The sequence below is a fragment of the Ursus maritimus genome, unplaced genomic scaffold (genome assembly GCF_017311325.1).
Source record: "Ursus maritimus isolate PB19 unplaced genomic scaffold, ASM1731132v1 scaffold_35, whole genome shotgun sequence".
In the NCBI taxonomy this organism is placed as follows: Eukaryota; Metazoa; Chordata; class Mammalia; order Carnivora; family Ursidae; genus Ursus; species Ursus maritimus.
Genome location: NW_024426119.1, coordinates 15,806,177 through 15,824,131, shown reverse-complemented (window position 1 = coordinate 15,824,131; position 17,955 = coordinate 15,806,177). Strand labels below are relative to the sequence as shown.

The 17,955-nt window shown below is 36.4% G+C and overlaps 1 protein-coding gene across 2 annotated transcripts in view; it reads right to left on the bottom strand.

Annotated features, from left to right (window-relative positions):
- ADAM10 (ADAM metallopeptidase domain 10) overlaps positions 1–17,955 on the bottom strand; it is a 132,789-nt gene that overhangs the window by 19,211 nt on the left and 95,623 nt on the right. For both annotated transcript variants that reach the window (XM_008706028.2, XM_040620591.1), the window contains 3 exons: positions 11,947–12,110; positions 3,829–4,012; positions 240–390 (listed from right to left, as the gene is read on the bottom strand). In XM_008706028.2, the coding sequence (XP_008704250.2) occupies positions 240–390; positions 3,829–4,012; positions 11,947–12,110 (499 nt within the window). The remainder of the gene's footprint in view (positions 1–239; positions 391–3,828; positions 4,013–11,946; positions 12,111–17,955) is intronic.

Here is a 17,955-nt window from a genome sequence, read left to right as displayed (position 1 = left end):
GAGCACCCTTGCCTGTCTTTTTTTTACACTCACCACACAAGTTACAATTATAAGTAGCTCAATCTGGCAAGCACACTGAGTGCACTCATCAATGCTACTCCAGAAAAAGATGTAAGGCAACAGCAAATAAAGACAGAGTTTCCAAACCCCATGCATCTCTTAACGTCAATTTTCAATGGGTCATAACTGCCCTCGGCTGCCCAGTGGCAGCGTGAGCACCCCCGGGACAGGCAGGGTACCTGCACTGCTTCCCAGGCTTCAGCTTGCACTTCTTCCCCTCTGGCTGGTTCGCATCGTAGCAGCACTCATCTTTACACTGGTCACTATAGCCACAGTCGCACTCTTCACCTTGCTCCACCATCCCATTTCCACAAATAGGTTGGCCAGATTCTGAGGAAATCAATAAAACAAAGTAAGCATTATCTGTACACATGAATTTGATTTAAAATTAACAAACTGTGGAACCTCATAACAAAGGGAGAAAGGATAATTTGATGAATACAAAAAGCAGAGCTAGGAATCTCGAAATCAGAAGACCTAAATTCAATTCTAACAGTGGCTCAGTCACTAACTAGCAATGTGGCCTTGGGCAAGTCACTTCCCTTTTGGGGGGGGCCTCAGTTTCTTAATCTGTACAGTGAAGAGATTTGACATTACGGTCCCCTTTAAGGTCCCTTCTGGAAGTGGTAACATTCTATTTAGGCCACACTGAGCTTTATTGAACAATGACTGCACTTTATATTACGCAAATACAAATTAAGTTAGTCTTCATCAACCAGAAAAAAATTAAATCTTCTGTATTAACAGAAAATTTAAAACATTCATAGAAGTAGTAGAAGTACAATGAACTCCCATGTACCAATCGCTTAGCTTTAACAACTATCAACAATATGCTATAAAAAATTCCACCTAACATATTCATTTATTCTTGTAAATAAAAATGAATCTAAGAGATAGGAGTTTTTTTTCTTTTTTAAATCTAACCATAATAGCATTACCATATCTAACAAAATTAACAATATGCTTAATAGCATCTAATAGCCAATCCATGTTCAATTTCCTCAACTGACTTTTTACAATTGATTTATTAGAACCAAGTTCCACATAAGGATCCTCAACCCCATGGCTGCTTTTGGTTGATATGTGTTATTTTAATATATAAGAGACTCCCTTCTCTCTTTTTATTTTTACACTATTTATTTGTTAAAGAAATTGGGTCATTTTGTCTTACAGAATTTCCCACATTATGTTTAGCTGATTGTATCCTAGTCAATAAATAATTTTTTAATGTACATTAATCGGCTCTGTACAGTGGAAAAGGTGCTGTTTAAACGCAAAAAATACAATAGATACATACCTCAGTATAGTTTAAGAAACAAATTTCCTTACCATAATACCTACACAGCAATACGCTCATTTTTAAAAGACAACTTCAATCAGAAAGTTCACTGTGAAAATCCAATTTATGTAGCACTTCTACATAAGATGTTTTAGAAAACCTACCAGTGATAATAACAACAGGAATAACAAAAACGATACCATCAATATAATTGGGATCTGCCCTTTTAAAAGAAATAGAAGGCCTTAAAGAAAAAGCTAATCAATATAAGTAAAAATTAAAATTTGGGCCTGATCAAAATTCAATTTTTATTCTGGGACAAATTCTGTGAAGAGGATAAAATGAAAAGTTACAGAATGGAAGAAAAATATGTGCAGATCAATATCTGACAAATGACTAGTATATAGGCTATATAAAGACGTCTCAAAACTCAACAGAAAAAAAAAATCCAATGAGAAATGGCCAAGAAACATGGACATTTTACCAAAGAAGATATACAGATGGCAAATAAAGTGCATGAAAAGATGAACATCTTTAGTCATCAGAAAAATACAAATTAAAACCACAACAAATATCACTATACAGCTATCAGAATGGATAAAATAAAAACAATAAAAACACCAAAAGCTGGCAAGGATGCAGAGAAATTAGATCACTTATGCACTGCTGATGGGAATCTAAAATAATACAGCCACTCCAGGAAACACTTGGACAGTTCTGTATAAATAAGAGCAAACAATTACTATATGATCCATCAACTGGATTTGGAGGAATTTATCCCAGAGAAATGAAAACTTATGTTCGCATAAAAAACCTGTATACAAATGTTTATAGCTGCTTTATTCGTAATAGCCAGAAACTCAGAATAGCCCAGGCAGCCTTGAACAGGTGAATGAACTTTCTAAATATAAAGCTAGTCTTTCTAGAATAGTTTGGACTCAGCTATGCCTTGTGTTGGGTTCACGTGTTCCAGCTGTGTTCCCTTGCAGCCTGTGCTACAACTGTCAACAAACTGTGGTACATACACACCATGGAATACTACTCAGCAATAAAACAAACTCCTGATACAGGCAACAATCTGAATGAATCTTCAGGGAATTATGCTGAGTGAAAAAAGCCAATCTCAAAGGTTCCATGTTGTATGATTCCATTTATATAACATTTCAGAGTGACATTATATAACATTTTAGAAATGGAGAATGGTTTAGTAGGGCATCGATGAGTGGAGAGCAGGAAGGAGGTAGATGTGTTTGCCCTCAAGTAATTTATAATCTTATGAAGTAGACAGGGACCCAAACAAACATAAAACAACATAGAATATTTAGAACATATTAAATGCCGCAAGGGCGGCATAACAGATGAATGGATAAACAAAATGTGGTATTATCCTTACAATGGACTATTATTCAGCCATAAAAAGAATGGCATTCTGATACACGCTACAATTTGAATGAATCTTGAAAGTTTTATGCTAAGTGAAATAAGTCAGACATGGAAGGCCAGATACTGTATGATCCCATCTGTATGAGGTACCTAGAATAGGCAAATTCATAGACACAAAAAATACATTAGAGGTTACGAAGTAGGGAGAGAGGGAAACCAGAGTTACTGCTTAATGATCAAAGAATCTCTATCTGGAGACATGAAAAAGTTTGGAAATGGGTAGTGGTGATGGTTGTACATCGATACAAATATACTTAATATGCCACTGAATTTTAACTTAAAAGTAGCTTAGATACAAATTTTGTATATTTTTATTTTTATTTATTTTTATTTATATTATACATATTTTTCTTTAGCATAAGGCAAAAAAGAATTTCACAGCAGCTTTATTCATATTAGCTAAAACCCGAAGAGCCCAGGTGTTCATCAATAGGAGAGTGGATGAGCAAAGTGTGATATATTCATACAATGCAGTATTAACTACTCAGCAATAAAAGAGAACACTAATGATGAATCTCAAAATATGCTGAGTGAAAGCAGCCCTCCACAAAAGAATGTAAACCATATGATTCCACTTATATGAAGTAAAACAAGCAAAATTTCTCCACAGTGAAATAAATCAGAATAATCGTTGCCTCTGAGAATGTGTTGGGGGCAGAAACTGACTGCAAAAGGAAATGAAAGAACTTTCTGGGGTGACAGAAATATTCCGTATTTTGACAGGTGCTTAGGTTATACAGGTAAATCCATTTGTCAAAGCTCATTAAATGTTGGATTTACTGTGCAACATTTCACTTAGTGAAAAAAAAAAAAGAACCACAAACAATATCGAACTTCAATTATATGGGCTAAAGTGTTTAAGGGTGAAGCATACTGATGTCTGCAATCCACTTTGAATCACAACAAAAAAACATGGAATTGAGGGATGGATAAGTGGTAAAGTAAATACACCAAAGTTTTAATAGTTATAAAATAGAGGTGATGGGTGCATAAGTGTTTCAAGTTTTCTGAATGTTTGAAAATATATGTTGGGGAAACATACATACCAACAAAACAGTTGTTTCTCTTCTTCTCAAGAACTTGGCTTATATTTCTAATACTACAGAGTGAGAATTTATTGTTGTTAAGTTTGTCCCCAGATGTTGCTCTTGCATACATGATGTAATTGCCATTTTCTTTCTGTCCTAAATTCTTAGATTCTCCTGGAGTGCACTCTGTTCCAGAATCATGCTGCCAAACAGAATATAGAGTTACATAAACAGGAAATAAAATAAGGTTTTCAGGTCATCTGATTAAATGTAATTTTCTCACCAGAAGAACATTGGAAGCTTGTGGACTCTCCTCTAAAAAAGATCCTACAATTGATTTAGACTGTGAGAAGGAAAACAATTTGCTCTTTTAGGAGCCACTGTCTTAGAAGGGGAGGAAAAATGAGTGAAGGTCTAGCCACACAATGTACAGCTCTGTAAAGACGGAGTAGAATGGAGGATAAACCACCATAAAGTCTATCAAAAATAAGGTCGCCATGCACTCCTATGTTTATTGCAGCATTATTTTCAAAAGCCAAATTATGGAAACAGGCCAGGTGCCTCCTGACAGATGAAGGGATAAGGAAGATGCAGTACATATATACAATGGAATATTATTTAGCTATAAAAAATGAAATCTTACCCTTTGCAACAACATGGATTGAGCTAGAGAGAATAATACTAAGTGAAATAAATCAGTCAGATAAAGGCAAATACCACATAATTTCACTCATATGTGGAATTTAAGAAACAAAACAAATGAACAAAGGAAAAAGAGAGTCAAACCAAGAAACAGACTCTTAACTCTAAGAACAGACTGATGGTTACCAGAGAGGAGGTGGGTAGGGCGATGGGTGAAATAGGTGACGGGGATTAAGGAGTGCACTTATCACGATGAGCACTGAGTCAGGTACAGAATTGTTCAATCACTATATTGTATACCTGAAAATAATATAACACTGCATGCTAACTACACTGGAATTAAAACTAAAAACTTAATAAAATGAAAAAAAATAAGCTCACCTAACTTTTAAAACTAGTAAGAGGAATATAAACTACTTAAAATGACTAAATATTCTTTAACATACATGCTAAATTACTATGACTAGTTCAGAGAAGACAGGTGGGGAAAGACAGGAAACAAAAGAGAATGGCATGAAGCTAAGTACATACAAGATAGGCGTCTAAGAGAGCTGACTTATTAACTAGTACATAAGAAAGATAAGTAAAGGCTATTTTTAAAGATTCTATGTATTTATTTGAGAGAGAGAGAGAGGGAGAGGGAGAGAGAATCTGAAGCAGACTCCACACTGAGCACAGAGCCTGACACAGGGCTCGATCCCATAACTGTAAGATCATGACCTGAGCCAAAACCAAGAGTCATTTGAGCCACCCAGGTACCCCAGTAAATGCTATTTTTAAATGACAATTAAGAAAAGCCAAGTAGTAAAACTAAAACACTGCTTTACAAGAGTAAAACAACAGACATACATGTATATGTACACAGAGTTTATGGTGTTGGCAAATGTTACTGAAGCATCAGATACATACTGAAAAGTACCAAGTACCAATCTATAGTTTCGTAAGATTTCTCAAAGCAAATATACTTATGTGACCAGCACTGAGATCAACTAACGGAATACCACCACATCATAGCAGCATCCCCACCTTCCTTCCTACCCCAGGAGATACGCATTAAAAAACAAACCAGGGGCACCTGGGTGGCTCAGTTGGTTAGGTGGCTGCTTTCAGCTCAGGTCATGATCCCAGGATCCCTGCTCAGCGGGGAGCCTGCTTCCCCCTCTCCCACTCCCCCCTGCTTGTGATCCCACATGCTCTCTCTCTCTATTAAATCAATAAAATCTTAGGGAAAAAACAAACAAACAACCTCACAATGCTCCTGAAACAACAATTCAGAACTTGCCAGCAAGGGTGAAAATATTTGGGTCCTAAAGTAAAAGTTCTATTTAATTAAAGTGTTATTTGAATATCCAACAATTCAACCCTCCAGAAAGAAAGAATGCCCAAGGGCATTATATTTCTTCTCAAAACCCATCTAAATTACTTTCATTTTCTACTCCCTAATCTGAAGCAACTATTTTTTTTTAAGATTCTGTTCCTTTTTTTTATTTATTTAAGTAATCTCTACATCAAATATGGGGCTCAAACTCATGACTGTAAGATCAAGAGTTGCATGCTCTTCCAACTGAGCCAGCCAGGTGCCCCCCTGAAGCAACTATTAAAAATAAGACCTCTCCTATTACATTTATTCTTCCTGGCACCTCTTGCTATTCTCTTGAACCAAGATTCAGCATTTAACAACTCTTTTTTTTTTTTTTAAGCATTTAACAACTCTTGACTATTCTCCAATATTACCTTGCTTTATGTTTTCATTCTATAGAATTCAATTTGGTTTATGATAATATACAACACAAGAATCATTCTCAGCACTAGAATTTTAGAAAAAGAAAGAAAAAAATTCCAATACTGCATAACTCTTGATATTATCACAGAGTATTTTCCAATTCAATAAATATTAGAATGTGTCCAACATTATATGAGGAACTAAAAATATAATATAAAAATGTAAAGATGAGTTTAAGCACTGTCCCTAGCCCTCAAAAGCCTTATATTCTATTTAAAAGAGATAGCATATTTTGATATCCCTGGCTAGTCTGACTCTGCCCCAGAAATCTATTACAGATATCACTGATCGGGGGTGCCTGGCTGGCTCAGTTGATAAAGGGTGCGTAACTCTTGATCTCAGGGTCATGAGTTCAAACCCCACACTGGGCAAAGAGCTTGGTTGCTTACTTACTTCCATACATACATAAACAAACTAACAGGTCTTGCTAATCAGTTATCACTTTACTAGCCAGAGGATATTGTAATGGATCATCATTAGCGGCCATGGAGGGAGGAAGAGGTTATAAACAGGCATGCCAACTATTCGTATTTGTCATTCTCGGAACAGGGGATAAACAAGCAGACCAGTAAAAATATAAAACAGAATGTAAAGGCCATCTTGCTATCCCCAAAAAGTGCTGACAGTTCAAATGGTTTCACAAAGAAACTCAAAGTTTGACAAGAAAACAGAAAAACTTTTCTGACTACAGAAACAATACGTACTCTTTTAGAAAATTTAGAAAATTAAAAAAGATAAAAAATTTCAATCATAATCAACCATGCATAATAACTACCATTAACATTTTGGTCTACTTCCTACCTGACTTGTACCTATCATGTCATATTTTAATATAAAATTTGAACTATACCACTTGTACAGTTATATACATGGTTTCTTTCAGCTTAACAGTATGAGGCAAACACTGATCTTTAAATGATTGCAGACCACTCCAGGATACTTTCCTATTGTGGGGCCATTTAGGCTGTTTAAAACTTTTTGCTATAAATAAATAAAACTGCAATGGATACGTTTTTTAATGCACATAAATCTTTTTTTTTTTTAAAGATTTTATTTATTTATTTGACATAGAGACAGCCAGCAAAGGAGGGAACACAAGCAGGGGGAGTGGGAGAGGAAGAAGCAGGCTCCCAGCGGAGGAGCCTGATGCGGGGCTTGATCCCAGAACGCTGGGATCACGCCCTGAGCCGAAGGCAGACGCTTAATGACTGCGCTACCCAGGCGCCCCTAATGCACATAAATCTTTGACAGATTCTGCATTTTTCTTTTAGTTGGATTCTCAAGGGTAGTGTTTCTGAGTTAAAAGGTCAAACAAGGGTCTTGATACATACTGACAAACAACTGACACAAGAGCTCTATCAATTTACATTATATAACAACGTGGATCAAGATTTCAGTAGGCAGAGATGGGAAGGAACTGGCTTCTTGGCAAAAGGAAATTTTTAAAGGACTATGAATAATTTGACAGGAGAGGGCAGTTAACACTGGAAATATACCTGAACCCAAAAGATGGAAAACCCTAAATGCTAAGATAAGGAAAACTGTATCAGCAATATCAGCAGGTACAGGAAATAAGGTTGTAAACCGAAGTGACGTGATCAAAACAATCAGAACTATAACCTAGACAAAGATTAATCTTAGGTACGAACAAGCACATATTATAACTTTCATACTGAGAGACAGAAACTTGTCTCATTTATGATTACAACAACCCAAGACAAAGCTTATAAAGTGGTTAACAACAGGTGTACAATAAAGATTTGGGACAGGATTAATAAATGTAAGTGATAGTGTGAACCACTCAGAGAAAGTAACACTGACATAGTACAGATGTACAACAGGAGAAATAAAGACAGATTTCAGGTAAAGATGTCAAGGGAGACGGGCTCAGGAATTTATAGTTCTGGCTGCTCTTGGTAAATATCTGTAAGTAATTTAATAGTAACCACTACTGTGTATATCAATGGTAGTGTGAACAACATGCACAAAGGAATGGGGTGTGATTGAGCACGGGAGAGTCATTAAAAGTAGTCTGGTATGTGACGAAAAGAGAGCAGGGTAGGCAAGAATGTGAACCAATTTATCCATTAAACAAAAAGCCATAAGTAATATAAAATTAATATACTAAAAAAAATTTCTGGCAGCTGGGTAGGGAATAGATTAGACAGAAAATGAAAAGAGAACAGATTAGATTCCCTACTCCAAGTGTGGTCTGCAGACCAGGGGCAGCTACAGCATCACCTGGGAATGTCTCAGAAATGTAAAAACTGGGGCGCCTGGGCGGCTCAGTTGGTTAAGTGTCTGACTCTTGATCTCAGCTCAGGTCTTGATCTCAGGGTCATGAGTTCAAGCCTCAAGTTGGAGCCTACTTAAAAAAAAAAAAATGCAGAAACTTGCCCTCCCCGCCAGACTGGAATCTGTATTTTAAGATCCTTGCTAATTTGTATGCACTTTAAAACTGGGGAGACCCTACATCACTCAGCATCAGGGAAATACAAATCAAAACCACAATGAGATACTACCTCACACCAGTCAGAATGGCTAAAATTAACAAGTCAGGAAATGACAGATGTTGATGAGAATGCGGAGGAAGGGGAACCCTCCTACACTGTTGGTGGGAATGCAAGCTGGTGCAGCCACTTGGGAAAACAGTATGGAACTTCCTCAAAAAGTTGAAAATAGAGCTACCCTACAACCCAGCAATTGCACTACTGGATATTTACCCCAAAGATACAAACATAGTGACCCAAAGGGGCACCTGCACCCCAATGTTTATAGCAGCAATGTCCACAACAGCCAAATTATGGAAAGAGCCCAGATGTCCATGGACAGATGAATGGATAAAGAAGATGTGGTGTGTACACACAAACACACACACACACACACACACACACACACACACACACACACAATGGAATACTACCCAGCCATCAAAAAAATGAAATCTTGGGGCGCCTGGGTGGCGCAGTCATTAAGTGTCTGCCTTCGGCTCAGGGCGTGATCCCGGCGTTCTGGGATCGAGTCTCACATCAGGCTCCTCCACTGGGAGCCTGCTTCTTCCTCTCCCACTCCCCCTGCTTGTGTTCCCTCTCTCGCTGGCTGTCTCTCTCTGTCAAATAAATAAATAAATAAAATCTTAAAAAAAAAAAAAGAAAGAAAAGAAATCCTGCCATTTGCAACAACATGGGTGGAACTAGAGGGTACTATGCTAAGCGAAGTAAGTCAATCAGAGAAAGACAATTATATGATCTCACTCATACGTGGAATTTAAGAAATAAAATAGAGGATCACAGGGGAAGAGAGGAAAAAATAAAACAGGATGAAATCAGAGAAGGAGACAAATCATAAGAGACTCTTAATCACAGGAACAAAACAGAGGGTTGCTGGAAGGGAGGGGGTGGAGTGATGGGGTAACTGGGTGATGGACATTAAGGAGGGCACGTGATGTAATGAGCACTGGTATTTTATAACACTGATGAATCACAGACCTGTACCTCTGAAACCAATAATACATCATATGTTGATTTAAAATAAATAAATAAAATGTAAATAGAAGAAAAAAATGGGAAGGCCCTAGACTGAAGGACAGATGAGTAGCTGAAGGGTACTACAACTCCCCCAGTAAGGGTAGGAATCAGGGGGACGGAGAAAGAAAAGAGAACATTTACTTGCCCTTGAAAAAACAAAACCAACCACAAGCAATAGTTCTCTGCTCATCTCCACAATTTCAATTACTCTTTTAAGAACAGATCACATAGTATGGGGCGCCTGGGTGGCTCAGTCAGTTAAGCATCTGCCTTTGGCTCAGGTCATGATCCTTGAGTCCTGGGATCAAGCCCCACATAAGGCTCCCTGCTCAGCGGGGAGTGTGCTTCTCCCTTTCCTTCGCTCATGCTCATGCTCTCTCTCAAATAAATAAATAAAACAGATCACATAATGTACATGTGCTGCAAAGAGAAACCGCTTTCAAAGTTTTGAACCTCCAATGAGAAAAAATTTATCAGGCTCAAGAACAAAACAAACCAAAGAACAGATCACAAAAGCTGTCAAGAGGCAAAGAGATTAAACACAAATAGTTTATCCAAGAATATTAATAATCTATCAATTTCCGATAGGGACTTAGAAGAAGAAAGACTTGCAACTCAGTGAGATGGCACTTCTATTTTACAAACTGGGAGAAAATTAGAGAAGTGCATTTGAAGATTTTAAGCTCCAACTATATAATTTTTTTCTAACCTCACGAAAATTTCCATTTTACAAGTGATATGGTACAAGTACAATGAATTTACATAGTTGTCATATGAAATTTTCCCAAATTTGTTATTTAATAAGCCCTACCAAAATCACAAAGAGACTTTCTTTCAGTATTTTGCATTTCTGTGTGCATTAATCTTTAGGTCACTTGAAAATCAGTATGATGGACTGAGTACTAAATGACACCAAAGAATTGTTAATTTTGTCAGGTATCATAACCACATTACGGTTATGTAAGAAAATGTCTAATTTTTTAGGGATGTATACTGAAATATGTAAGGGTGAATAAATCTGCTTTTAATACCTTACCAAAAGAAAGAAACACACAGAAAGATGTGGCAACATCTTGGTAACAGCTGAATCCCAATCAGAAGTTGAAAAACCGGAGCCCACAGCCCATTTCTACATGCCTAGGCTAAGAATGGTTTTCCATGTTTAAAGGATTGTAAAAACAACAAAGAAAAATATACAACAGAGACCAGATGTTACCCCCAAAACCTAGAATGTTTACTAGCAGGCTCTTTATAGAAAAAGTTTACTGACCCCTATTCTAGATAACAGGCATGTAAGAATTTACTGCACTGTTTTTCTCTACCTTTGTGTAAAAATTTTTCATACTGAAAAATTTTGAATAGCACACTGAAAAATTTTAAAATACCAATCCACAATAGAAAAAGACAAATCTAACAAACCCTGATAATGCTTTAACAGAAACCAAGCAAAAAAAAAAACACTCCACAGTTTGCTAACATTCAAAATGTACTTTAAACAATGAAAAGTGAGGGGAGCCTGGGTGGCTCAGCTGGTTGAGCATCCATCCCACTCTTGATTTCGGCTCAGGTCACAATCTCAGGGTCGTGAGATAGAGCCCTGCATAGGAGCCTGTTTAAGATTCTCTCCCTCTGGGGCGCCTGGGTGGCACAGTGGTTAAGCGTCTGCCTTCGGCTCAGGGTGTGATCCCGGCGTTATGGGATCAAGCCCCACATCAGGCTCTTCTGCTGGGAGCCTGCTTCTTCCTCTCCCACTCCCCCTGCTTGTGTTCCCTCTCTCGCTGGCTGTCTCTATCTCTGTCGAATAAATAAATAAAATCTTAAAAAAAAAAAAAAAAAAAAAAAAGATTCTCTCCCTCTCCCTCTGCCCCTTCCCTTGCTCGTAGGCACTGTTCTAGGACCAGCAGACAGAGAAGTGAATGAAACAGATAAAATTCCTTGCCTTCATAGAAACCTGCATTGTTATGCTTACTTTTCTTATTTGACTTGCAAATATTCTATCTTCCTCCCTTTCACTACTGTTAAGTATATTCCCGTATTCCAAGATATAAAAACTAAACAGTCAACTATACTCCAACTAAAAGAAAAACAAACTAAACATCCATATGTACTTATATTCAATGTAAACAAATCATTCAACATAAAATTAATAACTTCTAAAGAATCTACTAATTAGGCAATACTTACTGGAGATCCAAAGTTATGTCCAACTTCATGAGCAAAAGTAATGTGAGAGACTTTGGGGGGTACATGAGATCCATAGTTCTGAACAGTAATAATTCCAGTGTTTAAGGACTTCTTCTTACCATCTGAATACAGCTTGCTTTTTTCACATATTCCTCCAGAGCTTCCTAATTCAGAACAAAAGATGGCTAAATTAGCATCTATTTAACCCCCAAAATAACTTTCTAATATATACTATATTAAATTAAAACATTTTATATATCCCACATATATCAAATACTCGAAAGTTTCTTTAGCCCAAGATTAGGAAGTCATTTCAAGTAAGTTTTAATGGGACACATAAAGAAACTCCCAGGACTTAGTACAAGGCCCTTAAAAAAATGTTCTTCATAATCAAAATATTACCTAATTTTTGCTCCCATTAATTAAGCAAAAAAAAAAAAAAAGTTTGTTAAATTTGAATATACCCGTATTTACACTGTCAAAGCCTATACCTTCTCGTTAAAAAAAAAGGAAAAAAGAAAACATTTAATTTAAATGAGAGTTGAAAAAAAATAATCTCAAGTAGATTCTGAGAAAGTCACTTCCACAAATAATAGTGATGCACAGGAGTGCATGATTCACTATCTTGAGAGGCAATATACAATATATTTTTTAAGAAAGAAAAAAAATAGTGGTTGCCAGGGGCTGGCAAGGAAGTAGGGGGATAGAGAGAGATTTGTAAAAGGGTACAAATTTCCAGTTAAAAAATGAGTAAGGTCTAAGTATCTACTGTATAACATGATGACTATAGTTGATAACACTGTATTGTATAAATGAAATTTATGAAGAGAGTAAAACTGAAACATTCTCACCAAAAATAAATAATATGCGAGGTGATGGATGTGTTAACTCAGTGGGGGGAACCCTTTCACAATGTACGTGAATATCGAATCATTCACTACATTGTACACTTGAAGTAGCCTACAATTTTGTCAGTTATACCTCAATAAAGCTGGGGGAAAAAGAAAAGAAATACGTCCAGCGGGCAAAAAAAGGACAGTGGGAGGGAAGGAAGGAGAAGAAAGCAAATGTGGAAAAATGTTGACTGATTAATCTACCAGGAGTTCACTATACTATTCCTGCAACTTTTCAGCAGGTTTGAAATTTTTTTCAAAATAAGTTCAAAAAATTGAATTATGATTTTCCAATGTGTCTTGAGAATACTTTCAAACTTTAAAAGAAAACCCATAATGCTACTTCTGTTATACATATTAAATCACTTTGTAGTTCACCTGTTCCATAATACGATCTTTCCAAAATAGCCTAAAACCAAAATGAAAGTACTTATACATCTAAAGGCAGGTAATATAAGCAATTAGAGAAAGAACAACGGGAAAATCAGAAATTGGCTGGCCAGCCCACGTCTGTATGTACACTGTACTGAGAACACAGTTCGTTTAGTAACTCTGTTAAAGACTCTTAGTGAGAATTCTTTAGTTTACATTCACATGTAAAGGGTTTCTCTCTTTGACTTTTTTATTAAAATATAATCAAATGTTAGGATATTCTGATAACTGATCAAATTATTTCAAATTAGCTTTACATATGCAAAGTTACAACTAAGTTATTAAACCATTAAAAAATCTGGGGCGCCTGGGTGGCACAGCGGTTAAGCGTCTGCCTTCGGCTCAGGGCGTGATCCCAGCGTTATGGGATCGAGCCCCACATCAGGCTCCTCCGCTATGAGCCTGCTTCTTCCTCTCCCACTCCCCCTGCTTCTGTTCCCTCTCTCGCTGGCTGTCTCTATCTCTGTCGAATAAATAAAATCTTAAAAAAAAAAAAAACTTTAATTAAAAAAAAAAACATTAAAAAATCTAACATTTATAATCCCTGATTAAACATATAATAGGAGGCAATTAAAAACAGATTTGCAAGAATGGCATGACATTACAATTGCTGCCTTGTTTATTTTAAGATTAGAAAGTAAATTCAAGGGGCGCCTGGGTGGCACAGCGGTTAAGTGTCTGCCTTCGGCTCAGGGCGTGATCCCGGCGTTATGGGATCGAGCCCCATGTCAGGCTCCTCCGCTATGAGCCTGCTTCTTCCTCTCCCACTCCCCCTGCTTGTGTTCCCTCTCTCACTGGCTGTCTCTATCTCTGTCTAATAAATAAATAAAATCTTTAAAAAAAAAAAAAAAAAGAAAGAAAGTAAATTCAAAAGGGGCGCCTCGGTGGCTCAGTGGGTTAAGTGTCTGCCTTTGGCTCAGGCCATGATCCTGGAGTCCCAGGATCTAGCCCCACATCAGGCTCCGCATCAGCAGGCAGTCTGCTTCTCCCTCTGACCCTCCCCCTCTCTTGTGCTCTCTCACTCTCTCAAATAAATAAATAAATAAATTTTTTAAAGGTACATTTAACACAAATTTAACATAAATTTGAATTACTATTATGATTTAGGAAGCTAAAATAACAAGCTCCACAGAAAAGTAAACTGAAAGACTGAGCCATATGCAGGTTTTAACCAGTGCAAGATGGAGAACCTTTATGATATTCAGAACTTACTACCTATTCTACAAAGAAAACTGAACAGAAAGAAAACACAGCAAATGATTTATGAATATTTAATGTATTTTCTTATGCTACTCCTACTTTTGGAGATGAGTCCTAAGGACTGTATCAGTATTTCTAGAAATTACAAAAGATATGAATAAGCACTCTGTATGTAACAATTATAGTTTTAAACAAATAGTAAATTAATATCCTGCCTTAGTGAAGATATGTCATACGCAAATTGGTCCAATGCAGTACTGTCAAACTTGAATTAAGCATAGAAGACTCCACACTGTAAATCTTTATCATTTAAAAAAAGAAAAAAATAAACAGCATTTATTAAAAACTCTGATAATATATTTTTCTGTATTTTTAAGGTCTATATAGTTTAAGGGAAAATCAGACATAAATCTGAATGCACTCTTCTGAAATATAGTCTTCGTAATTTCACATCTTGTTTAACATCTTAGTAAATGCTTTTGGTTTTAATGTATATCACTTATAGAAAAGTTTAATATTTGTTACAAACTACTAACATGTTAAAATAACTCAATTATACAGAAAAAATAAAATACTATATTTAATTTTATAAGTTATGGTTTAATACTTTTTGGCAGTAGTGCACTGATTTTTTTAAATTCCAATATAGTTAACATAAAGTGTTATATTAGTTCCAGGTGTACAATATAGTGATTCAGCAATTCCATACATTACCCAGTGCTAAGTTATGGTTTACTTTTTTTATAAAATAATGCAACTAGTTCTGATGTACCAGAAACTCAATCAGTGATCTCATATATACCGATAGCTAAACCACAGCTCAAGTTCAGTAATTGCTTTATATTATACATTTAAAATTTTACTACATGTAGTCATCATTGCAAAACACAAATTGTAAATTATAATGAGAAGGGTAAAAATTTTTTTATTTTGAGTTAAAAGCTATTACTGATGGATAGATGGCTCAATAACCAACAAAGAAGTAAAATGACATTTTTTTTTTATCTAGAGTACAGTCTGAGAGCTAAAGTCACAGAGTATCACTCCAAAACTTTAAAACAGACCCCCAACCCAGCCCCAAAATTAGAAGAACTGCAGGATAATATAATACCCTGACAGAGTCCACAAGCACAGTTTTGATAGGAGCAGGCCTACACGCTTAAAACTTAACAGTAGCATACTGATCATGCAATATTAATCTGAGCAGTAATTTTGAACCAGACAATAGTCCCACTCCCTGACAGGTTATCAGGAAATGTCTTAGGGCATTTCTTTGTCTTTCATGTCTGGAGAGCAGTATTCACAAGTAATAGGGAGGGACCAGAAATGTTAAATATCCAACCCAGACAGCACAAAATGCCAATATTAACGGTCCTGTTATAATATTCTAACAATATAATTCTCCCAGCCTTGTAATTAGACTTTTAAACAACACATTAAGACTTTGATAGGCTGTGAGTTATCTTGAGAACCTGAATTGAGCTCTGTATGCCCTTAAATCCTAATACGTAAAATCAAACTAAAATTTCTAAACTAAGAAAAACAGAAGAGACTATTGCTAACAATTGAAATGTCTCAAAAAATGTTCCTCACAAATGGTCAGAGGAATACCGAATGGTTCAGGATTAACTATGGAGACAAATTCCAGAGCTAGACAAATTCCAGAGCTAGCCTTACTCAGTGGCCTGCCCAAACTGAGACTATGTTCATTAGGATAACATTAAGAAGGATAATATATGAACAGAATGTACCTTAATATATTTTTTAAAATGGCCCCTCTCAAAAGACATGTTGGATGGGTGCCACAAATGAAGTAAAATAAAAAGATTATCTAATATAAGGAATTTACTTAGTTAAGGAATCAGTGCTTCAGTCTCTAAATTAAATAAGAGGCTATCTGCTTAACACAGAACCATGCTCATACAAAGAAAAGTTTAAAGAAATCTTTCCAGATTCATAATCAACACTGACTTTGTTCGCAAGACCAGACTCCCCTTTTCTGACTCCCTTCTAATCCCTGTATAATTTTAAATGGGAGCCTCCAAGCCAGCCCAGTTCACTAGTTGTTTCCACTTATTATGGAGTTGGGCAGGAGGTGCTGTTTTCCTGATTAAACAAACCCAAGGCAGTACCCACCTACAGTATGATATTAAATAAGAATAAAAAGTAGTGTAAGAAGACTTAAAGACAAAAAACCTACTATTCAAATGTTTCAACTTTCACTGCTTGTCCCAGCTTAACTGAGTCAGTAAAGACTACAGCTAATAATTTGAGTAATATTCTGTAAAATTAACATCACAACAAAACCCTCCACACCACCATCTATTTGTAGTAAAATATCTGCAGAATTAAATGAAACTAGGCTAAATAATACAACAAAATCAAAATTAATTAGGCTAAATAAAAATGAAAAAATTAAGAAACAGTAATAGATCACAAGCTGCTATGAAATGATACTTTTTAATAAACAGATAACCACAAAAATTACTAAGATCTATAGACAGAAACATTCAGTCTGAAAAATATACACGTTGAAGCAAAATGATTTACCTAAATTTATAGAGACAGAACAGACAAGAACCCAGTCTCCTAGCTCCCAAACCAGTGCTCTTCCCACTATGCCATGACAATTACCCAAAATGATATCTAAATATTAAAGAGCAGAACCCTTTTATAACTCCTCTTTCAAAACAAATGGATTCCAACAATACCAAAACCTCTACTAAGATGCAGGAAACATTTCAACTTCTTACCAGAAACATCTCAGAGAAAGCTAAGATATTATAGTATATAATACTTAGTAGAATAACTACCCAATGCACTGAACCTAGAGTCAAAAGGTCTAGACTCCGAGTTCTGTGTGATCCAGCATTGGTCACAAAATCTCTAAATCCAAGCTTCCTCATCTGCAGAATGGAGGTAATAATACCTACACCTCAGAAGGGTACTGAAATAATCCATAAAACCAAAAATATATTTTTCCTTATAAAAAAACACAATGTAGGGTACCTGGGTGGCTCAGTTGGTTAAGTGTCTGCCTTAGGCTTAGGTCACGATCTCAGGGTCCTGGGATGGAGCCCTGTGCTCAGCTTGAGCTCCCTCTCCCTCTCCCTCTGCCCCTCCTCCCGCTTATGTGCGCTCTCTCTCTCTCAAATAAAAATCTTTTTAAAAAATACGATGTGAGTCAAATATAAAACTCAGTTCAGGCAGTCAAAGGGCAAAGGGAAGAGAAGAAAACTGTCAATTTCATGTTAAGGCAGATACCCTAGACTAGAAAAAGCTGGATCAAAAGAAGAAAGATCAGGGTGCCTGGGTGGCTCAGTCAGTTAAGCGTCTGCCTTCGGCTCAAGTCATGATTCCAGAGTCCTGGGATCTAGTCCCACATCAGGCTCTCTGCTCTTGGTTTCGGGTTTGAAATCATCAATCACTTGCCCAGAAGCCATTCTGTGAGTAAGTTTCCTCAAAGACAAAAATATGAATATGG